General features: G+C 48.5%; 1 protein-coding gene across 2 annotated transcripts; it reads left to right on the top strand.

Moving 5' to 3' along the window:
• Positions 1–598: 598 nt before the first annotated feature.
• On the top strand, positions 599–20,675 carry mmd (monocyte to macrophage differentiation-associated). 2 transcript variants are annotated; one of them, XM_078401515.1, is made up of 8 exons: positions 599–702; positions 8,213–8,395; positions 10,080–10,161; positions 12,962–13,122; positions 13,903–13,977; positions 14,650–14,751; positions 15,372–15,441; positions 16,304–20,675. In XM_078401515.1, exons 2-8 carry the CDS (start codon positions 8,268–8,270, stop codon positions 16,505–16,507), a joined length of 822 nt encoding a protein of 273 aa, XP_078257641.1. In that variant the 5' UTR covers positions 599–702; positions 8,213–8,267; the 3' UTR covers positions 16,508–20,675. The 2 variants fall into 2 exon arrangements, with proteins under 2 accessions (XP_078257641.1, XP_078257642.1); XM_078401516.1 differs by lacking the exon at positions 8,213–8,395 and having other exon boundaries at positions 604–702.
• Positions 20,676–24,487: the final 3,812 nt, after the last annotated feature.

Genomic DNA, 24,487 nt, shown 5'->3' with positions numbered 1-24,487 from the left:
GGCCATTTACCAGTGAGTGCATTGGCAGTACTGATAGTTATCCAGTCTCTCCCAAAGTCCCTGTAAACTTCTCCCTCTCAATAAAAGCCTGAATCTGCTTTCTCCACGTTTTTAAGTAAAATCAATTGACAACAAAATACTGGTCAGAATATCATGGTTTATATGAACATGGATGAAATCCAAAGTAGAAATTGGTACACCAAATGTAACTATTTGGCATGTATATAGTTTTATGTGGAGAGAATAAGAGTCTGCCTACACTGAGGAGTTGGCGAGTACCTGAGGCGGTGGCACTAGCTGGCAGGCCAGCGGGCGGGCGGGCGGCCACAGCTCCTTTACCAACAGGGCGGGCGGCCACGGCTCATTTACCAACAGGGCGGGCGGCCACGGCTCCCTTAACCAACAGGGAGGGAGGGTGGGCGGGGGCCACGGCTCCTTTACCAATAGGGAGGGCGGGCGGGGGCCACGGCTCCTTTACCAACAGGGCGGGCGGGCGGGCGGGAACGCGCTTCGCCGCGCGCTGTGACAGTTGCCGCGCACGCTCAGTGCCCGCCTCCGGCACGGGAGCCGCACAGGCGCGCCCGCTACTTGCAGCGGACATGCGCAGTGGTGCGGGGCAGAGCCGGGAGGCGCCGGGCGCGGCGGCGGGAACGGCCGGGCTACGGTCGCCATGGGCTACCTCAACCCACTGGCACGCATCAGGTAGCGCTCTCCCTTGCGTGGCTGCGAGTACGAAATCAAACTGTGCAGTGGAGAGGGGATTCATGAGGTGTGGGGGGGAGTGGAGTAATCTGTGGTGGGAGAGGGGAAGGGGGGCGAGATCTGTAATGGAGAAGGGGAAGGAGAGGGGACGGAGGGTGATCTGTGGTGAAGGGGAGTGATCTGTGTGGGGAGAGGGGAGGGAGGGTGATCTGTGTGGGGAGAGGGGAGGGAGGGAGGGTGATCTGTGGTGAAGGGGAGTGATCTGTGTGGGGAGAGGGGAGGGAGGGTGATCTGTGTGGGGAGGGGGGTGATCTGTGTGGGGAGGGGGGTGATCTGTGTGGGGAGAGGGGAGGGAGGGTGATCTGTGTGGGGAGGGGGGTGATCTGTGTGGGGAGAGGGGAGGGAGGGTGATCTGTGTGGGGAGGGGGGTGATCTGTGTGGGGAGAGGGGAGGGAGGGTGATCTGTGGTGGGAGAAAAAAGGGTGAAATAGTCAGGAGGTATCTGTTGTGAAGGGAGATATGATCTGCAGTTGAGGGTGGATTGGAATGGGAGAAGAATGATGTGGCTTGTTGGAAGTTTGAATATAAAGGTGTGGACAAAAGGAGGCGGTTGGGCAAGAAGACCTGAGACTATCTGGGATGATAGTTGTTCACTTGATTGGCATAGTTTTCACCAACAACAATTACATTGGCAGGAGTGGCAGGTGAAAGATTGTTTACAGTCAAACTACTTACTGTTTCCAACATAATGTGTTTTATTTCTGATTTCCAGCTTCTGTGTTTTTTTCTTTTTAATTGAGTTGTACAAAGAAACAGGTGCTGAAGTAGACCAGTGACCAGCAAACGTGCTCTGCCATTTATTATAAATGATCTAAATTCCAAAGAAGACCATTTTCTTCTTTCCCCCTTGACTCCCTTGTAGTTTTAAATGCCTGTTCATCCATATCTTAGATATATTCCGTAACTCTCCCTCTACTTTCCATGGGAGTTGAGAATTCCAAAGATTCATAATGCTCTGACAGTAAAAAAATCATCTTCATCTCTGCCTGCAGTGAGTCCCTTTGAGAAATTATGACCCCTAGTTCTAATGCCCACACTGACGTGTCCATCTTTTCAGCATCGTCCCTGTCAGTCCTTCTCAGAAAATAACATATACATAGACTTTCTTCCCTTGAGCAGGTACACTAACAACATTTAAAAGACACTTGACAGGCAAATAGTTAAGAGCGAGGTTCGGAGGGATATGGGCCGACTGTGGGTGAATGGGATGAGCTTAGATGGCCATCTTTGTCGACATGGGTGAGTTGGCCCAAGGGACCTATTGCCATGCAGCATTTGTGTATGACAGTATGTTTCAATAAACTCAGCTCTGATTCATCGAATCTCCAGCAAGGAAAGGTCCAGCATTCTCAACCCTTCATCATGTGTCAGCTCATCCTCCCAGCATTCAACCTAGTAAATTTTTTCTAGTCTACCTCCAATGTAAGTACACACCTTTTAAGTGTGCAGTATGTTGGGTGTTGTACCTTCTTAAGCTGGCTATCTTAGTGAGGCAACGTCAATGCCAAAGTCTGAGAGTCCGTGCAATGAAAGCATAGCAGCATTCCGATCTGTCACTGTTTGCATTGTCTATGAGGGTACTAACATTCCAGGTCCCAAACTTCATATTGTAGATTGGAAATCTCTGTGTGTGATTTATTTTAAAATAGGGTTACTGTTGCATATCAGTGACCACATGTGCTTTACAGATCAAGGTCCTTATACAGTGGCAAGGGAGCCCAAAATTATAGGAGACCTGGCCCTGCTCTGAGAGGACAAAAGGAATGAGGGACGAGAGTAGAAGAGATCACAGTGGTGTTGGAGGGTGCGAACATAATTGATGAAAGTGTGGAATAATGCACACAAAAGTATGTGGTAAAATTTGTTCAAAAATCTGGGAGATAGGATGACAATTACAGGTGAGATGATTAAAGTATTCTGAAGAGGCGTATTTAGTGGGGAATGGTAGTGCTATGAGAAAATATTAAATATTATATAAAATGTTCGTCTCACTACAGAACCTCTCCGGGTTACAAATGCCCAACTTCCAACACCTTGTTTATTGAGAACTTGCAACACCAGCAGGATGAAGAGAGATTAATTTGCTAGCTGCATTGTTTAGTTTACGTTAATTGTTTGGTGTAGTTTAGATATGCCAGGGGTATAAAAATTTCAGTTTAGCAAAGTTAGTTAGCAAAGAATTTCACTCTGACTTGTCACATGTGACAATAAAGTATTCAATCAATAAATATTCAATACAGCATAGAAACAGGACCTTTGGCCTACTGAAGCCACAGTATTCACAGTAATTATAGGTTATTCCACTTTCTTATCTACTCCCAATTTTACAGAGGCCAATTAACTGACAAAACCCGCATGGGATGTGGGAGGGAACCGGAGCACCCGGAGGAAACCTACGCGATCACTGTGAGAACTTTCAAACATCACGCACGCAGCATCCAAGTTCAGCGTCAAACCAGGGTCTCTGCAGGGTGAGGCAATAGCTCTACCAGCTGTGCCACTATGCCGCCCTTTGTCACTGTCATAACGTCAAGTTGATCCAGGAGAAAAAAGACACAGGATTCTTGTGTCAGGATAAAATATTTAAATCTAAGAACATTGTTGCATAATTAACTATTTAATTTAAAAGAAGAATGGAATCTCTTCAGAGAAATAAATACTTCTCTTAAGTAATCAATGATGGTGAGGAAAATCATAACCAATATTTAATATACTGAAGATAGACACAAAGTGCTTGAGTAACTCAGCGGGTCAGGCAGCAAGCATCTCTGGATAAAAAGGATGGGCGGCACTTAATACACAGTTTGTTTCATTTTAAATGTTACTGCTGGTGTTTCCTCTGAACAATGACAGAAATCCCTTGTGCTTAGATTGTTTCTGTCAATAAAAACCTTAATTAATGCCAGAGGGACAGTTTATTCAACACCGCAGGTTTGTGTCTCGCGCACAAATTACTCAGGGAGATCTCATCACTGACAACATGCAAAGAAGATGGCTGCACCATGTGCACAGGATAGAATCTGCTGGAGACCTGGTGTGCCAATTAACACCCTCTCTGTCATACCAAAAGGCAACTGTTGAATGTTGCGGAAAACCTGATGAATGCCTGTGTACGCTACTAATGAATGCTGGAAGAATATCCTCGGGAATTTCTGATCCTTGATGTTGGGTAGTCTGAATTAGAGGGTGGGCAGATGGAGTGCAGTGACAAAGTCAAAATTAATTAAGTTGGTTCAGGCTGAGCATTGTTTCCTGAGTTGCTGTTGTCAAATGATTTTTTTTTATTTTGCAAGTGATGTTGGTGAGTTGTGGTTTCCCCACTCCAAGTACATCCCCAGCCACCTGAGGAATCTCAGCCAGTGTTTGCAATCTGCCATTGATGTCAAACCGCTACATTTTATTTTCTCTTTTTTTTCAACTGTACCCCTTCAAAAAGCTATTGATCATCGGGTCTAATACTGCCTATATGTGGCTCAGAGTCCAATTAGTCTGATGCTCTTGTTAAGTCCCTTGTGACATTTGCTCCACTGCCTTCAACCACTGAAGGTCACCTCACCTTCTGTCTCCTTTCTCTGTTCGTTTACTTATTTACTTATTTATCTATTTATTCATTTCCCTATGTTCTCTAAATCTCTGTAAAGCGTCTTTGAGTATATGAAAAGCGCTATATAAATAAAATGCATTATTATTATTATTATTAAAGGAGATACATTAATGCAAGTTGTGTAGGAAAGAAATTGTTACTCTGCTACTTTGGGTCTCAATTGTGTTTCAAATTGTAGCACACTTAATCTTTTTATAGGTGCTTGTTAGGATCAAGTCTCATTCTAGAGGCTCAGAAGTAAAACAAAAATCAGAATGGTATTACAATTAGGAACAGGAATAGACCATTCAGCCCCATGAGGCTGCTCTGCTATAGGGGGATTGCACAGCAGGCAAGGTCACGGCCCCTGACCCGTACTGTTGCCACGCATCGCCTTCTGGAAGGCAAGCCGTGTACCGCAGGCAATCACTTACTATGGCTTTCAGTGCGGAGGGCTCTGCTGAGTCTTTTTCTTCTATTTTATGTTTGGAATTACTTCTGTTGTGGAACAATTCGTAAGTCCTAATTTGAGAGGGTGCTGCAGTTGAATGCTGCGGCTGCACTTTGATGCAGCTCGGCTTCACTCGTCTTCACCCATCAGCGTGTCTCCGGCTCCCTCCTAGCGCTCCGAGCGTCCCGACACCTTTCCTGCGTTCCTCACTCCTCCAGGCTCGGCGCCCCTGCTCCGCTTCTCGCCTCTTCGGCCCCTCGCCACTCCTGCTGGCCCTCCAGCCCTTCTCCCCGCTCACCATCTCCATCAGCCGGGCTCCACTTCCACTTGACCGGCTCAACACCTCGTGACTGGGGCCGCCGAGCAGAGCCATGGCCTGGTCCTCCACCTCGACTCCCAGCGCCCAGCCCAGCTCTTGTTGTTGCTCGGCCTCTGCTTGCGATCGGCTTCTCCCCGGTCTTCTTCCTCCTCCTCTTTGGGCTCGACACTCTGCTCCTCCTCCTCTTCCACTGCCTCCTCCTCCAAGGCCGTCGAGCACGGCTCCCTGGGCCCTTTGCCCTCAGGCGGGTCGCCGACCTCCAGCGCTCGCTGCTTCTGCCCCTGCAGACCTCCAGGGCCCTCGGCTCAGGTTCTTCCCGCTGCTCCTCTCCCAGCTCGCTCAACCCCGTCCTTTCCTCCTCCTCTGCTTCTTCTCCTCCCCCCCCCCCCCCCCCCCCCGGTCGGCAGCCCTCTGCTTATCGGCTTTGCTCTCCTGCCTCCATTCCAGGCCGCGTTTCCCCTTCTCCCGCCGGCTGGCCAGATGTCTTCCCAGCTGCTTCTTGCATCCGTAGGCTTGGCAGCCCTTCTCTCGGTTCCTCTTCCTCCGCCAGATCCTCCAGCTTCTTCCTCATTTTTTACAGCACAAAAATTAACCATTTTGGTGATTTTTTCAAGGTAAGAATGTACATGTTGCACGTGTTGCTAGGGTATGCCGGAAGCTGCCATGTCCTCCAGACGGCTTGAGCGACTCCGTGCGTCACGCCCTACGACCTTACGTGCAATCCCCATTCAATAAATTCATGGCTGATTTTATTACTATCTCAACTCCATGTTCCTGCCTGCCTTTGTTAACTTTGCCCTGTTCCCCCATGCTCCCCTCATGCTTATCAAAAGTTTAACTACCACTGCCTCAAAGGTATTCAAAGACACAGTTACAACCATCCTTTGAGGAAGAGAGTTTCAAGGATACTCGACCTTCATCTGTCTTTAAAAGTGATCGCTGGTTCTAGAATCTCCCACAAGAGGAATCATCCTCTCCATGTCTATGTCAAAAGCCCCTGAGAAACTTGGCTGACAGTCTGGACAGTAATGATGGAGTGGAGGCTTCTCTGTACCTAACCTCACCTAACCAGTCATATGGCTCTTAGCTGATTATTGGCTGAAGACACAAGGAAGTGCAGATGCTGAAATCTTGAACAAAATACAAACTGCTGGGGTAGCTCTGCAGATCAGGCAGCATCTTTGGAGGGAATGGATGGGCATCCCCTTCCTCCACAGATACTGCCTGATCCTCTGAGTTATTCTAGCGTTTTGTGTTTTACTGATAATTAGGTGGTCTTGTATTCATTATTTGAAATAGCTTTATTAATTAACAAACTGCTGAAGAAACCAGCGGATCAGGCAGCGACTGTGGAGGGAAACGAAGCTACCAGCCCCACTGAGTTACTCCAGCAGTTTTTCCCTCAGGATTCCAGCATCTGCAGTTTCTTGTGTCTACATTGTTACTCATTTGCTTCCAGATATATTTCCAAAGTCTCCCATTCACAGTGCTTCAGGGGAAGAAAATAATCTATTCATATTTTGTAAAGCAGCTCTAGCTAGCAAGGCGAGTATTTATTTCCTGACCTTGTTGTCCTTAAGTGATGTTGAACTGCAGCAATTCTCATGTTGAAGTTACTCTCAGTAGGCTGTTGGTGTACAGTCCCAGCCTATTCAAGGGACAGCGAGTTATTTCTGAGTGTGCCTTGGGTTTCTTTGCACCAGCATTGCCAGGCACTTGCAGCCCTTGTAATCCTTGCGGGTACTAATTGCAGGTTTACAGGTGCTGTAGTGTACACACAGGCACGAACTGCAGTACAATTTGCAATTGGCAAATACTGCTGGCCCTGTGTGCCAACAGTGGAGGGAGTGAATGTTTTGTATGCATGAGGTAGTTGTACTGTTTATGTGTACACGGAGGTTCAAACATATTTAACAGTCTGCAGTGCTTGTTATATCAGGGCTGGGCTAGAGGTTCACTCCAAGTTATGTTAACTCTGGTCCTCTTAGTTTTGGAATTGTTATCTGTGGCTGTGTTAGGCAGCATGTGCAGAGACTTAGTGTTTCAGGTTAATGATCTTACATATTTTGCTTACTAGATGTTTGAGCCTTACTTGTTGAGAGAGTCACAAAAAGTAGATTAACTGTTCTAATTATTAGCCCAGTGTCTGAGCTGCAGCTCTGCGAATCGCCATTTTGTCTCTCAGTTAACAATAATGTCATTCTTTTAAAAAACGCCCAGTCGTTGTATTAGTTCCAACGTCGTCTTTGAGTCTCATTGTCTGTTACTCGTTTTCACCTAGCCCACAGCTAACAATGGCTCGATTCCTTTATCACGTTACTTTTTTGCAAATCTTTCATTCATTTGTTCTATATCTCTCTATATCACCGTCTATATTTCTTGCTTCCCTTTCCCTGACTCTCAGTCTGAAGAAAGGTCTCGGCCCGAAACATTACCCATTCCTTTTCTCCAGAGATGTTGCCTGTCCCGCTGAGTTATTCCAGCTTTTTGTGTCTATCTTCGGTTTAATCCAGCATCTGCAGTTCCTTCCTACACACACTCAAAAGACATACAGGTATGTAGGTTAATTGGCTTGGTGTATGTGTAAATTGTCCCTTGTGTGTATAGGATAGTGTTAATGTGTGGGGATCACTGGTCGGTGCAGACTCAGTGGGCCGAAGGGCCTGTTTCCACGCTGTTTCTCTAAAACTAAAATCTAAAACATCATTCTTTATCATGTAGGAAGGAACTGCAGATGCTGGTTTAAACTGAAGATAGACACAAAAGGCTGGAGTAACTCATTCCTTCTCTGCAGAGATGCTGCCTGTCCCGCTGAGTTACTCCAGTTTTTTGTGTTTATCATCATTCTTTATCATTTGATTGGATAAATTCTTGAATTCGCACATTTCTTGCATTGTCATCCATTGTAAAACAACTGTCAATGTATTTGGTTTAATTAGCTGCTATTACTGTTGGAGAGGTTCAAATGTAAGTGTCATTGGGTTCAGTGGTGTTCATGTTTCATTAGTTATGATGGAAAGACAACAAACTACTATTTGATAGAATGGAACCTGAAGAAGGGTCCTGAACCAAAACATCATCTATCCTTTTTCTCCAGAGATGCTGCCTGACCCGCTGCTACTCCAGCACTTTGTGTCTATCTTTACAATTTGATGCTGCACTGCCACACCTTCAATATCCTGAACAGTGAGGGACGTCATTCATTGCTTGAAACAAAGTGCTGGAGGAACTCAGCTGACAAGGGAGCATTTGTGGAGGGAATGGACAGACGGCGTTTCAGGTCAGAATCTTTCTTCAGTTCCTGCAGCATTTGTGTTGTGCTCCATATTCTGTCATTGCCCATCTCTTGTGTCCCCATTCATCACTTTCCGTCGGTGTAATAGGTTTTATCTGATAATGATGTGTCCCTCTCGGTCCTTCCTTTCAAGCTTACTTGTCATAACCTCTACCTTACTAATTTCAGATTTACAGTAATTTATTTTTATTTTTTAAATGGTCTCAATTTTTTAGTATCTCTCCTGTTCTTTTGTTGTAAAGCCCATTTGCTCCTTAGGCTAGGATTAGTTAAAATTAAAATAGTTTAACTTGCGTTTCAAAATGGGATTTTCCTGGCATGTTCGTGACTGAATATTTATCGTTGGATGCCTGAATACTTTAATGAATGTTCTGGAATTTGCTTCTTGGGCATCATTAATAAAATCACTCGATGGAAATTGTGGTCAGTGTTTTGCTGCAGGCAATTGGATAGCTTTGTGAAAATCTTCATTGTTTATGTTAAACTCGTCTTGTGACAACATGCAGAACTGGTATCTGAGAGACTAAACTTGTTGCTGTGATTGTGTTTGGAGGTGTTGCACAAATGTTACCTCTGCAGTCATGCAATCCTTGTAGCATGTAAACAGTTGACAAAACCTGAAAGCACCTCCTATTCCCAGTAACAATGCTGTGGAGTGGCCCATTGGATGATGTGTGAAACAGAAAGAGTTAGGCAGGGCCTGCCTGCTACGGTTGATACACACCACACAAACAACTTCACGTCCCATCTTGGGTAATGCGATTAGAAATGGTGCCTCGCTTGCAAAAATAAACAGCTAAATCTCAGCTACTCGGAAGCTATCATCAGGCATCTTTAGTTTTCTAGTTAAAACATTAAACAGTGCAGCATAGGAAAGGTCCTTCGGCCCATAATGTTTGTGCCGACTGTGATGCCAAATTAAACTGCTAATCTACTTGTCCATGATCTATATCTCAGTTTAGTTTAGAGATACAGTGGGGAAACAGGCCCTTGGCCCACCGAGTCCAAACTGACCAGCGATCCCTGTATATTAACACTACACACACTAGGGACAATTTTACATTTATACTAAGCCAATTAACCTACAAACCTGTTCGTCTTTGGAGTGTGGGAGGAAACCAAAGATCTCGGAGAAAACTCACGAGGGGAGCGTACAAACTCCGTACAGACAGCACCCGTAATCGGGTTCGAACCCGGATCTCTGACGCTGTCAGGGAGCAACTCTACCGCTGCGCCACCATGCCGTGATCTCTCTACTCCCTTCCTGTTCATATGTGTCTAAAAGCTGCTTCTACCTCCTCCCCTGCCAGTCTAGTCTCGGCATTCACCACTCTATGTAAAAACCTTCCCATGTAAAACTCCTTTAATCTTTTCCTCTTTCACCTGCTATTTTTCTACCCATATTTCCAGCTGAAAAAATATCCTGCTGAATTCTCAAGATACACTCTGCTGTGGGTAAAATGTTGTGGAGTTCAAGGTATATATTTCCCACTAAAAGAATCATCATACTTAAAGAAAAAAATTAAATTGATTCAAGGCCATTCACAGTATTGCCGAGCACAAGGCCAGTGAAGTCTTCGAAGTGAAATCAATATTGTAATATAGAAATATGACAGCCAATTTTAGCACAGTTAACTCTCGCTGAATTAATGAGCTCTTTTCTTTGTAGGTTTATGAATAACAGACCTCCAGCTAATTCCCGATATCAGCCCACTGCCTACGAACATGCTGCAAACTGTTACACACACGCAGTAAGTATTCCCTCGTCTGCCAGGAGAGGAGAGGTGGGCATGAACGCTGTGCCTGCCATTTATGTTTGAGATGAAAAGAATAGCCCATCTTTATAAGCCACATGTTTGAGGAAAAACTCGGACTTCAGTTCTCTGAGTACAGCCAGCCTACGTGAGCATCCTGGGCACTGATGGGCTGTTGCCTCAGGTTGCTGGCTCCTAATCAAGGCAGCATTATTTTATAATAAATCAGCATTAACATCAGCTCAAAGGCTCTGTGAATGTTTGGAATTTTCTCCTCAGAGGCTGTAGGCTCAGTCGGAGAGTACGAGAATTTTTGAATATTGAGAGATTCTAAAGATATGGGGATGTGGTGGGAAGGAGAAGTTAAGGACATAAATCATGATATTGAATGGCAGCAGACTCCATCATCGCCTGTGTCAGAATGCAGACATCTTTCCTTGTTGTGGTTGCAGTCTTGTTTATAAAACGTTGTATCTCCTTACTACACACCTTTGCTTCTCTGTCTTTTTGGGTTTTTTTAAACTTCTTAATAGAGAAGGAATTGTGCTTGTTTCGTGCTTTACACAAAGCATGTGGTAAATGGATAATAGACAATAGGTGCAGGAGGAGGCCATTCGGTCCTTCGAGCCAGCACCGCCATTCAATGTGATCATGGCTGATCATTCTCAATCAGTACCCCGTTCCTGCCTTCTCCCCATACCCCCTGACTCCGCTATCCTTAAGAGCTCTATCTAGCTCTCTCTTGAATGCATTCAGAGAATTGGCCTCCACTGCCTTCTGAGGCAGAGAATTCCACAGATTCACAACTCTCTGACTGAAAAAGTTTTTCCTCATCTCAGTTCTAAATGGCCTACCCCTTATTCTTAAACTGTGGCCCCTTGTTCTGGACTCCCCCAACATTGGGAACATGTTTCCTGCCTCTAACGTGTCCAACCCCTTAATGGGGGTATGGGGAGAAGGCAGGAACGGGGTACTGATTGAGAATGATCTGCCATGATCACATTGAATGGTGGTGCTGGCTCGAAGGGCCGAATGGCCTCCTGCGTCTATTGTCTATAATCTTATACGTTTCGATGATCCCCTCTTATCCGTCTAAATTCCAGTGTATACAAGCCTAGTCGCTCCAGTCTTTTAACATATGACTGTCCCGCCATTCCGGGAATTAACCTAGTAAACCGTAACCTTGTAAACCTACGCTGCACGCTCTCAATAGCAAGAATATCCTTCCTCAAATTTGGAGACCAAAACTGCACACAGTACTCCAGGTGCGGTCTCACTAGGGCCCTGTACAACTGCAGAAGGACCTCTTTGCTCCTATACTCAACTCCCCTTGTTATGAAGGCCAACATTCCAGAGTAACATTTTGCATGAGGGTCTGAATGGTACAGCTCTGTTATAGGGATAAAACCATCACCCGTCTTCTGACGGTAATAGAACTGATGCCTTGAATTGGCCAAAAGGCAGAAACTGCTGAAAACACTGAAGTGACCAGGCAATGGCGTTGCAGAGGGCGCCTGCATTAACGTGTTAGATTCTCAGCCTTTCAGAAGAATTGGAAGATGAAAGAATGCTACTAAGCCAGCAGAAGGTTCGGGACAAGGAAACAATAAAAAGCTGCTCGATAGAAAGCATGTGATTAAACAAAACAATCACTGATGGTGAAAGCATGTGATTAAACAAAACAATCACTGATGGTGAAAGCATGTGATTAAATAACACAATCACTGATGGTGAAAGCATGTGATTAAATAACACAATCACTGATGGTGTGGGACAAATTTAGGACAAACTAATGGGTCAGCGATGTGCAAGCTACATCTTCTGGATGTACTGGGATGCATCCTCAGTGGTCACGGCAGAGAGAGAAGGAAGCATCTCACATGTAGTACAGTTGTAGCCTGTAGCTGATGGGCAGGAGCAGATTATCTGATATTTTGGTAACAAAAACCTGAAACATGCAGCGATATTTGAAGCAATGGAGGTGAAGCCTAACACTGAATTTTGTTGCAAGAAAGTTTAATTAAGCAAACCTCCATTTTTACAATTCCAGCAGCCCCTCCTGAACCAAGGTGCATGCGCTCACACGCACACACGGACACACATGCACAGACACGCTTGCACACAGAAACACGCACTAGGACACATTAGAAACCACTCCTTTGTGCAAACTCTAGGTTCCCATCTTCAGCTCTGTCAGTTTTTGGCTGTGTAGCAGATATTTTACCATGTTAAAAGATCTTTATGAATTCATATTTTTGAAATGTTTCACCATTAGTTAAAACAACTTAAAGTTTGGCAGTGACCGGGTGTGGACAAGATTCATCCTTGTTCAGTCTAAGCATTTTTAGCCATCATTTACGGTGGGTGTTTGGGGGACAAGAGACTGTACATGCTGGAATCTGTACAGATTAGGCAGAGCTGCTGGAGGAACTCAGCAGGTCAGTGTACTGTACATATACTGGCTACTTCCCCTAATTCAGTCCATATAAGGGTCTCCACCCAAAGTATCTATTGTCCATTTGCCTCCACAGATGCAGACTGAGCCACTGAGTTCCTCCGGCTGCTCTCCTTTCTGTGCTGCAGTGAGTCTGTAATTGATTTGAGCTGAACCTTATATCTCTCACGCAAACATTGTGCAGTTTCCTGCTCAGGTCTCCGACTGCAGTGAGCTGAAACCCTGTACCTGCTATCACCTCCCATGGGAGAAGGCACAAAACCTGCTCCAAGGGCAAAGGTAGCCATTAGAGATGTGGGAAAGTCAAACAAACTGGTGAGCTGGATTGTGTTTTCTTTTCAGTTTCTCATTGTCCCAGCGATTGTGGGCAGCACGTTTCTTCACAGGCTGTCAGACGACCAGTGGGAGAAGATCACGGCCTGGATGTATGGCCTGGGGCTGTGTGCACTCTTCATCGTTTCCACCTTTTTCCACATTATTGCATGGAAGAAGAGTCACTTGAGGTAGGGTTTGCTAGCATTGTCCATTTTACCAAAGGGGTCAGTGTTTGCGTGTGGTGTATGTCTTCTGGTCACAGAGGCCATGGCTGGGAGATTGAACAGTCACTGACTTGATGATACACCGGAGCAGATACTGTCCCACATGTTCGTAGGAAGTTTTGTGGGTCACCAGGAGAAGCAGGTCTACCACATTTCCCTTCACACAAAGGGGTGCCATACAGTCATCCAGGACATGCAGGCCCACCATGGCAATGCCAGTCAATAGGTAACCATTATATTCATTCAATATACCAGTACTTGGTTTCTCGCCTTCCATGCCTTGGCAATTCAAGTGCTCGTCTGGATCCTTTTGTGTATGCCATGCCTTTATTAGCCCTCTGAAAGTGCATTAGTTCACTTTTTTCTGGGTTAATTTCCATCTGCCATTACTTTGCTCACATCCCAAGTGATCGGTAACATCCTGTATCTGTCATAGTCAGAGAGCAGGGAAACAGTCCCTTCAGCCCAACTTATCTATGCCAACCAAGAAAAAGATTCTGCACTTTCATTCACCCAATCTATTCCATGATTTTGTACACATCTATCAAATTGCTCCTCAGCCTCCTGCTCCAAGAAAGTCTGAGACTGCTCTCACTCCCCCCCACCCTTTACCCTTCCTCCCCTAAGCCCCCCCACTTCCTACATACCTCCCTTCCATGCACCCCCTCCCCACCATGCACCCCCTCCCCACGACACAACTGACTGGAAGAGGATTGTTGATGATTTTTTTTGTCCCGTTGACAGAACGATGGAACAGTGCTTCCACATGTGTGACCGAATCGTCATCTACTTCTTCATCGCATCTTCCTATGCACCATGGTGAGTCTCTCAAGTTTCGATCGTTGCATTCAGTTGGAATTTGGAGAGGTAGCACAGACATGACTGGACACAACCAATCAGACCGTAGTCAGCCACTGTGCAACTGAATGAATCTTGCACACCGTGGCTCGTAAGGAATGGTTGAGACCTAAAAATGCCACCGTTGGCACGGTAACGTGCAGTCCCAAGTCAACTTGTGTGCGTGACTGAAGAGCTTCAGTGCACAACTTTCCCCTTATTGTGACCTCTCTTTGCTGACAGTCTGGTGTATCATGCCAGCCTACTCAGAGACTAGCAGCTGATGTGGCACACTTGAAGTGTTTAGATATGGATACGTGCAGGAGTCAGGTGCCAGTTGCATTTGCACTCGATGCTGAGTGAGCTGCAGAGGCAATTCATTTATCACAGTGCGTCTGATCAAGAGGACAAAGTCACCAGGGGGCTGGTTCCCGTCTGGTCAGGAAACAAATGCGTTTGACTCGCATGTTTCTCACAGATGTAACCTGCTATTAAGAATTCTGGGTGAAGAACAGTCATCACTGTCCGGTATTAGAGGGCTGTAATAACTGATCGCTCCACAGATTGTGCTTTAAAGCGGACATGAGCAGTGAACCCTCATCATCCACTGTGTACTGTTGAACACATTCTGAAATGCCGTGCCATATCTTGCAGGTTAAATCTCCGGGAGCTTGGGCCCCTGGCCTCCCACATGCGTTGGTTCATTTGGATCATGGCAGCTGCTGGCACCATCTACGTCTTCTTGTACCATGAACAGTAAGTAACCTCAATAAAGTTGACAGCAACCAGGACCAGCTGGCACTCCATCCAGCACATTGGATGCACTGCATCAACTAGCGATCCTCTGATCAGCATCTCTCTGACCTCCGTCACTGAGGACAAGAGAACACGAACAACTTCACATCCCCTCCAGGTCTCACTCATTCTGACTTAGAAATACACACACTTCCTTCCTCACCCCCCGGACATAACTACCCAATAACACATGGATACTTTAACCAGAGGTTTTGGTGGTTCAAGAAAACAGCTTGCCATCACATTGTCAGGAGTGATCAGTAATGGGCAATAAATGAGAACACAGTGTGGTGGGAAAGCTCAACAAACTCGGCAGCATCTGCAGGCACCAAGATCCATTGACCTGAACGCTCAATCCACAGGTGTTGCCTAACCAGCTGAACATTTTCTGTCACATTTCGAGCATCTGTATTTTGCTAATGCATGTGAAATAAACTGTCAACAACTCTCACATCGAGAGAACGAGCATTTAAAATGAAGCACTTCTCTGTCCGTTAGTATGAGATTGTGTCAGTACTTGTGAACATGCAAAGCCTGATGGAAGTATGATTTACAGGACCATTTATGTTTCTTTTTCACAGGTATAAGATTATTGAGCTACTGTTTTACTTGACAATGGGCTTTTCTCCAGCTGTGGTGGTAGCATCAATGGTAGGTGGCACAAATAATTCTCTCACGTACTCTATGTGTGATTCACCAGCTCACAAACATCAAGGTTAATTGCCCTCCCTGGGCATATAACATTGGAAATGTTAGAAGCAATAAATGACTGAGGGTTTCACTGACACATGTGCAACCTCCACACCTCTGTGCCTCTGCTTTGCCCCATGAGGCTGCCTGCACCTCATGCACATCCCTTTAGTTCATTTCCAAGTTAGAGTTGTAGAGTAATATCGTGCGGAAACAGGCCCTTCGGCCCAACTCATCCATGCCAACAAAGATATCTGTCTCAGCTAGTTCCCTTTGCCTGCGTCTGGCCCATATTCCTCTAATTTACTGATTACATATGTTCAACATCAACTTTATACATTCACATGGTGGTTAACCCTTGTGTTGGTGATCTTACTGATCTTTCTTTCCCATAGTTCATGGGTTGTTAGAAGCAGAATGTTTCCATGGTAACAGTATAAGTCAGTGAAGTAATGTTGGAGTGGGCAAAGATAGACACAAAATGTTGGAATAACTCAGCGGTCAGGCTGAAGAAGATCCCAACCCGAACGTCACCTATCCATGTTCTCCAGAGATGCTGCCTGACCCGCTGAGTTACTCCAGCACTCTGTGAAACGTCACCTATCCATGTTCTCCAGAGATGCTGCCTGACCCGCTGAGTTACTCCAGCACTCTGTGAAACGTCACCTATCCATGTTCTCCAGAGATGCTGCCTGACCCGCTGAGTTACTCCAGCACTCTGTGTCGATCATTGGTATAAACCAGCATCTGCAGTTGCTGTTTATGACATTAGAATAAATGTTGCAGTGTGTTTGGATTAATATTGGCCTCTTCCCTGCTGCAGCCAAACACTGATGGGATCCAGGAGCTGATGTGGGGCGGCATGCTGTACTGCCTAGGAGTGGTGTTCTTCAAAAGTGACGGCATCATTCCTTTTGCCCACGCCATCTGGCACATCTTCGTGGCCTTGGCTGCAGCAGTGCACTACTACGCCATCTGGAAGTACCTGTATCGGAGCACCACAGCGTCTGTGTGGAAGGACTTCTGAGCTGCAGCCGGCCCTTCTGCTGCAGTGGTGCGTTTGTTTGGACGTTTGGTGGCACAGGCCGGTCGGTGAGCAGCAGGAGGCAGCAGCTTTGCTCCACAAGAGTTGAGTCGACCTCCAGCTGCGAATGAAACAATGCCGTTCTCTGGAGCCTGCGGGGAGATTCCGACAGTCATGAGGTGGGGAGTGCGAGTGGGCTTGGCGAGGGCTTGCTTTACAGGTCATTGTGCTGAATCCAAAACCTGCCGCCCACTCCTCACCCACCTCACCAAGGCACTGGAATTAGAAGACGTCAGCATGACTTGATGGTGTTGATGTGATTGACTCGATGTCGGCTGTGCTGGTGCTGGTGTTTTTGGAAAGTTAAGTACAGTTTAGAATAAGTGCAATGAGGAGTGGCTGAACAGAAACCAATCTGCAGGGTTTTTTTATGTAACTTAGTGACTCGTGGGCATTATACAGTTTGACATGAAGCTCCACTGAACATCAAACTGATACATTCCAGTTTAGTGTGGCTTTTATACCTCGCCTTTCATCAAAAAACCTCCGACTTGCCCAGTTGTTGGGGAAGGGCTTTGGGTGGGCTGTTCTTTTCCATACATGTTTGCTGCTGATGAACTAACACTGTCTGTCTGCAAGCACTCTGTGCCGCATGGAGTGGTGAAGGGAACATATTTTTGGGAATCTCTCTTTGTTCTTTCTCACTTGACAAAGGGGTTGTGCGAGTGTACGGCAACAGTATTGTAATTTGTGTTGTCCCAGGGCCAGGCTGCTGGTGAGCAATGCAACAAAAGCACTTTTGTTCTGGTTAGCTGCTGCCAGTCACTGCTGAAGGGCCAGTGGGTCGCTGGACTGGAGCCGGAGAGATTCTCATTACCTCATTCTGTAACCGTGCAGCAACCTGTCGTTGCTGGCTGTGTCTGTGCTCTCTCCCACACCTCTTGCATTGCACTCTGCATTTTATATGGACACCCAGTGACCCTTGGTTCCCCACCCCCACCCCACCTCCAAAAGAGTATATTCAACTTAAAGAATGAATGGTTTACATTTTGTGAAAACTTTGCCCAATTTGTTGAAAGTATTTTTTATATGTAGCCAACGGATTTTTCAAAAATGTCTCTTTGTAAATTGAACTAGGGTAGCAAGTTGGGCTGGCACGATATTCCAGACCAAATCCAGGGCTCAGTTTAGCCATCTCCTGTTCCCCCACCACATCCTAGCAAGAGGAATGCCTGAACTCCTCAACCTGTGGTCTCCACGACAGCTGTGGAGGTGCAGACACACTGGGCCAGTGCTGACAGCTGCTGTGGAGGTGCAGACACCCTGGGCCAGTGCTGACAGCTGCTGTGGAGGTGCAGACACACTGGGCCAGTGCTGACGGCTGCTGTGGAGGTGCAGACACACTGGCCCAGTGCTGACGGCTGCTGTGGAGGTGCAGACACACTGGCCCAGTGCTGACGGCTGCTGTGGAGGTGCAGACACACTGGCCCAGTGCTGACGGCTGCTGTGGAGGTGCAGACACACTGGGCCAGTGCTGACAGCTGCTGTTTCCATTCATGGAGAATCTGCGCTCCATTCACGCTGCAATCTGGAGACTGGCAGCGCTTGGATTGCACACTTTCCCTTCTGTCCTCAATGGGTGTGCTGGGAGAGGGCAGGATGGAAGCTGGTGTGTTGACCAGCAGAGCATGAGCCTCCACACACCTCCGCTGTTACTGCTCCCTGACATGTGCCAAATACCTCAATGCTTGTGTTTAGATTTCAAAGGTGCTTTTTCTCATCAAAACTGAAATCCAGATGGTATTTTTAATAAACTGCTCGCTAAGTGAAATTACTGAGCTTGACTTTGAGGCTGGGGAGCAAATGTTAGGGAGGGAGTGAGGAATATCAAGGCATCTCTCTCTCTCTCTCTCTCTCTCTCTCTCTCTCTCTCTCTCTCTCTCTCTCTCTCTCTCTGAGAGTGTGCGTGGGCAATAGCACTTTAGTAAGGTACGCTGTTGGGGGTGTGAGTGCAATGTAGTTGCTAATGTGGGTGATCACTAAGGTTTATGTTGCTTTAGTAGGATATGATGGAACACACCAAGCAGTTCCAGACACTCTGCTTGAGAGGTAACTGGGAACAAACAAAATATTCTTACTTAGAAACTGTCAGTTTCCAAACAGGATGCAAGTTATGGGGCAGACTGGGTAAAGGCAAGGCTCCACGTCATCGCCACAACCCTGTCAGCCTGGTTGATGCTGGTGCATCCGCTGCCTGTGTGTGCGTGAGATGTGACTGAGTCTCTGTCTTTTGCCCAGTGTGTCACTGTCACTGGCTGAGCACCAACCATGAGAACAAATCATTCCCCTCAAAGGGTTCTCTCTGCTTGCTGCTGGGCGCGAGCGAGTGGCTGGTCCCCTTGGCTCACTCACTGGTGCTGGGCCTAGCCTTGGCTGGCTCTGGCTGGGCCTGGCTCTGGATGGGCCTGGCTCTAGATGGGCCTGGCTCTAGATGGGGCTGGCTCTGGATGGATCTGGCTCTAGATGGGGCTGGCTCTGGATGGGTCTGGGTCAGTGGCTAGCCTGGGTCAGGCTCTGAATGGGCCTGGGTCTGGCTATGTGACTGATGTGTGGGGTGAGCCTGCCACTGTCTATCACAACTGGCTATGTATTGGTGAAAAGCAGGGCTCACCAATACTTTAGTGATGTTGCTGAGATATCTGCTCCTGATCTGTTTTTAATAGGGTTTGTCTGTATACACATTTCTTTTCTGAAGGCTGTGATTTCTTTGGGTGTTTAAATTGGTGTATGCCAGGTTTTGTAGCCAGGGTATCTTTAACCTATTTTATATTCCTGATCCAGATGCTGTAATCATCAACTGTGAATAGATTGCTACGTTTACAGGTAATGGCTGCTGTGTACAGTGGGCTGCTGTGTACAGTGGGCTGCTGTGTACAGTGGGCTGCTGTGTACAGTGGGCTGCTGTGTACAGTGGGCTGCTGTGTACAGTGGGCTGCTGTGTACAGTGGGCTGCTGTGTACAATGGGCTGCTGTGTACAGTGGGCTGCTGCTGCTGATGGACACTTTGTTACTTGACTGGCTGTAGCTGGTCAGGGAATGCCTGAGCATCCGTGGAGTTGCTGGTGCTGCCCAAGTTCTGGTCATGGGCGTTCACACAGAGGGTGTGCTGTGTGCTGTGGGCTGTGGGTTGTGGGCTGACTGCTGCTTTACCATGTCCCTCTGCACAGCACAGTGGATCATCAGGCCGGCCATGCTTGAAGGTGGGGTGTGTGCAATTGAAGACGTATAATATGTTGTCATGTGTGAACACCCATGTGCTGCAGCCACTGTACCCAGTGCTGTCCAGGAGCGCCCTTCCTGCAGAGGTAAGTGGGCATGGAAGCTGCCATCTGTGTGACCCGTCACATTAGTTCCCACCTCAGCAGCACCTCCTCCCATCCCCTCCCATCTGCTGCCATTTGGAAAACAGAATGCTTTGTTTTCCAGGAGGTGGGAGCAGCCAGTGCACCTGGACTTTCCCCCAAAGCTGACCACTGGCCACTGCAGGAGCTGACCACTGGCCACTGCATGAGCTGACCACTGGCCACTGCATGAGCTGACCACTGGCCACTGCAGGGGCTGACCACTGGTCACTGCAGGAGCTGACCACTGGCCACTGCAGGAGCTGACCACTGGCCACAGCAGGGGCTGACCACTGGCCACTGCAGGGGCTGACCACTGGTCACTGAAGGGCTGGCCTGTCCAGTTCACGGTGCAGGGGCTGGCCTGTGCAGGGGCTGGCCTGTCCAGTTCACGGTGCAGGGGCTGGCCTGTGCAGTTCACGGTGCCTCACACCCTCTTGCATGCTCCATGTTAATGCACTGTGTCCTGCTCCCATGGTGCGGACAACTCTGGAGCTGACACTGCTACTGTTTTTTACTGAGCTGCATTCTGATGGAACCTGTGCTGGAGAGTGGCTCCAGCGTGTGGTGCATGTGGAACCTCTCTGCTGCCTCTCCCTGCTTGACCTGCTCTCTCTGCTGCCTCTCCCTGCTTGGATGCGCAGATGTATGTTTAATATATTCCTTCCTTTATTCAATCCCCATTGTGGGTGTGCGCTAATGTGTGAGGAGTTGATGTGTTGAGCCTTTCGATGGGAATGTATTGCAGATTTTCTACATAATAAACCAGATTGCACCTAATCAAGAAGGCATCTTGGGTCTGTGTGTTTGCGTGATTGTAGGTACGGAGCGAGTGGGTGTCTTTGCTTTACAGCTCCTGCCATCACACACTGTAACTAGTACCTGACTGAGATGCCCAGAGAGTGCAGGTACTAGCCCGAGAGGATGTGTTACCCAGGCAGAGCACACACACACAGCAACTAACAACGACGCCGTTTTCAGAACCAAGCGTTCCATGGTGGTTTTAGCGTGTAGATTATTGATTATATTTCTGTCCTGTGCAGTGCCAATTCCTGCTGCGTGACCTTCCTCTGATGCTCCCGAGTTCACTCCATGTTATTCTTCCAACCACCCCTACGGCACCAACAGTGTGAATCAGGCAGAGTAAGGCTGCCTCCACCCTGTCCCTTCACTCAGAGCCCGGGCAGTGCAGCACCTCCTGTCCAGTGCTACCAGAGCAGCTACCAGAGGTCAGGGACGGTGCTGATGCAGAGTGGAGAAGGATGGAAGCTCCTGGCTCTGGCCGCACCTTCTCCATGCTGTGCTCCTGCCATTCACACAACTCCCACTCCCTGCTCAAGGTTACCTGCACCTGCCTGCATGTAGAAACTTTTGTTAAACGGGCATTTCCACAGCTGTCAGCTCACCTGCATGAAGAGGCATTCGTGACATCAGTGCTGGCGCCACAGCACAGAAGCAGGCCATTCGGCCCACCGTACCCATGCTAACTACCGTGGTCACCTAAGCTAATCGCACATGCCTGCATCAATTCCATTTCCTTGGGCCCTGCTAAATGTAGCCTTCATATTCCTCTACACCTTCTCCCTTTACCCATGCCCTCCGGTTCCATACACTCCTGCTTTGGGAAACTGGGTGTCAGCGGTTATGGGACGAAGGCAGGACAATGGGGTTGAGAAAGAAAGATAGATCAGCCATGATTGAATGGCGGAGTAGTCTTGGTGGGTTGATTCGCCTACTTCTGCTCTGAGAACTTATGAAACAGAAACCGGCTTTGAACCCCATCTATGGCAGAGTGGGGGGAGGTGTAGCAGTTTAGGTGGGGTGGGAGGGGTGCGGCGGTTTTGGGTGGGGGGGAGTTTAGGTGGGGCGGGGTGAGGGGAGTTTGGGTGGGGTGAGGGGAGTTTGGGTGGGGTGGGGGGGGGAGTTTGGGGGAATGCCCACAGCTGGCATTCAGTGTGAGGAAGAATGGAAGCAAGGTGAAAACGGAGACACTTGACTTCAGAATGGTCCAGACCCAAAACATTGCTGTTCATTCTCTCCAAGGATGCTGCCTGGCCCGCTGAGTTCCTCCAGCACTTTGTTTTTTTGGTGGAAGGAAGGTCAGCCTGATCCACTGTGTGTTTCCAGAACTTTCTGCCGTTGTTTAGTTTTTGCAGCTTTTATTTGGTTCCTGTTTGTGACTGACATTGGCCGAGTGCATTGAGAGCAAGCTTTGTTCTAATTCAGTGCAGCTGCAGGTTTTGTGTCAGCCCTGTGTTAGCACGCAGGGATGCAGTGAGAACAGGGATGAGAGGTCAGCTGGCCAGAGGCTCCAGCAGAGCCTGGCACTGACCCTCATACTCACCTGTACAAGCCCAGTCCCAGCACGGCAGCACCACCACACTGGGGGGGGGGGGGGGGGGGGGGGGTCAGTCTACCCCACGACCGAAGGGGAAGGAGATGTACAGTTTGAGACCACAGGGAAAAGGGATCTCCTATTGCGTTCTGTGCTGCATCTTAGTGAGACCAAGATTCTGAGACCTCCAGGTACATTTAGCTTGCTATGTATATGAATATTTACAGAACTGAGGTGGACAGATAAAATTGAAATGCAGAATGATTAAAGAACAGAATTGACCCAAGGAAGTGGAGGCCAAGTCAATGGATATTTTTACAACGGAGATTGACAGGTCTTGATTAGTAAGCATGTCAGACGTTATGAGGAGAAGGCAAGAGAATAGGGTTGAGAGGAAAAGATAAGTCAGCCGTGATTGAATGGCGGAGTAGAGTTGGTGGACCGAATAGCCTAATTCTGCTCCTATCACTCATGAACTTCTGAGGAGCTGGATGGCCTTTTGCACTTGTCTCCCTTGCGGGCCCTCGGCTTTTGCGGCTCTGAATTGGCAGCAGGTGGCAGTAAGGAGCCAGGAACTGGGGGAGATCCCGGTGCAGGTGAGGATGGGGCGATGGTGAGTTTCCATTCACCTTGTGTTTTAATGCAGAGTGGGAGCGCAAGTCCGTCAACCCTTGGGGGGACCCTGTCCTCCCGCCATCTGTACAAATCCAAAAATCATTTTTTTGCATGAACATTGAATAAAGGGGGGAGACACAAAACGCCGAGTAACTCAGCGGGACAGGCAGCCTCTGTGGAGAGAAGGAATGGATGACGTTTCGGGTCGAGACCCTTCAGTGAGAGTCAGGGGAGGGGGAAACGAGATACAGACGGTGATGTAGAGAAATATAGAACAAATGAATGGAAAATATGTTAAAAAGTAAGAATAATCAAGGACTGTTGGCTGTGGGGTCGGTGATGAGTTATACAATGAAACTCATCAGGACGACAATGAAACTAGTTCAACGACCCGGGTGGGGGAGGGAGGGAGAGAGAGGGGGTGCAAGGATTACTTAGAGTTAGAGTGGTGGTAGTTTTGGGAAGTGGTGACCGACTGGAGCTCTGAGCTGACCGCTTCTTCCTCACGTCCAGCAGAGGGCGCGCCGGTTGGCAGTTGCTCCTTACGTCCAGCAGAGGGCGGGCCGGTTGGCAGTTGCCCCTCTCTCCAGCAGAGGGCGCGCCGGTTGGCAGTTGCTCCTCTCTCCAGCAGAGGGCGCTCCGGTTGGCAGTTGCCCTTCTCTCCAGCAGAGGGCGCGCCGGTTGGCAGTTGCTCCTCTCTCCAGCAGAGGGCGCGCCGGTTGACCACCCTGGACCTTCTCTGGTTCAGGTCTGGGTCAGGACCAGGTCCTCCCGCCCTTCATCTTCCCAGATGATTCCTAGCATCACCTGCACCTCCCTCCCACCTCGTCCCCCCCCCCTTCCCGGCCCCATCTGGCTCCGTCCGCCCATCGCCCTTCGGGCCCCCATCCATGGTTCATGTGGTCAGTCATAGAGGGATACAGTGTGGAATCAGGCCCTTCGGCCCAATTTGCAATCACCGGCAACATTTGGCCCATTCCCTCTAAACCTGTCTTATCCATGTACCTGTCTAACTGTTTCTTAAACGTTGGGACAGTGTCTGTCTCAACTACCTCCTCTGGCAGCTTGTTCCATACACCCACCACCCTTTGCGTGGAAAACGTTAACCCTCAGATTCCTATTAAAATCTTTTCCCCAATAGTCCACCCATCACCCCTCCCCTGGCCCCCTCCCCTCCTCCGGCACACTCCCCTGGTCCCCTCCCTTCTCTGCCCCCCTCCCTTCTCCTCTGGCCCCATCCCTCTCCCCTGGCTCTCTCCCCCCTCCCCTGGCCCCCTTCTCCTTTGGCCCTCTCCCCTGGCCCCCTCCGTTCTCCTCTGCCCCCCTCTCCCCTGGCCCTCTCCCCCTCCCCTGGCCCTCTCTCCCCACCCCTGGCCCTCTCTCCCCACCCCTCTCCCCCTCCCCTGGCCCTCTCCCCCCTGCCCTGGCCCTCTCCCCCTGCCCCTCTCCCCCCACCTCTGCCCCTCTCCCCACCCCTGCCCTCTCCCCACCCCTGCCCCTCTCCCCACCCCTGCTCCTCTCCCCCCACCCTGCCCCTCTCTCCCCCCACCCCTGCCCCTCTCCCCCCACCCCTGCCCCTCTCCCCCCACCCCTGCCCCTCTCTCCCCACCCTGCCCCCTCTCTCCCCCCACC

Source organism: Rhinoraja longicauda, chromosome 6 (assembly GCF_053455715.1).
Source record: "Rhinoraja longicauda isolate Sanriku21f chromosome 6, sRhiLon1.1, whole genome shotgun sequence".
In the NCBI taxonomy this organism is placed as follows: domain Eukaryota; kingdom Metazoa; phylum Chordata; class Chondrichthyes; order Rajiformes; family Arhynchobatidae; genus Rhinoraja; species Rhinoraja longicauda.
Note: the sequence above shows the minus strand (reverse complement) of the source record. Positions and strands in the feature narration are given on the sequence as shown.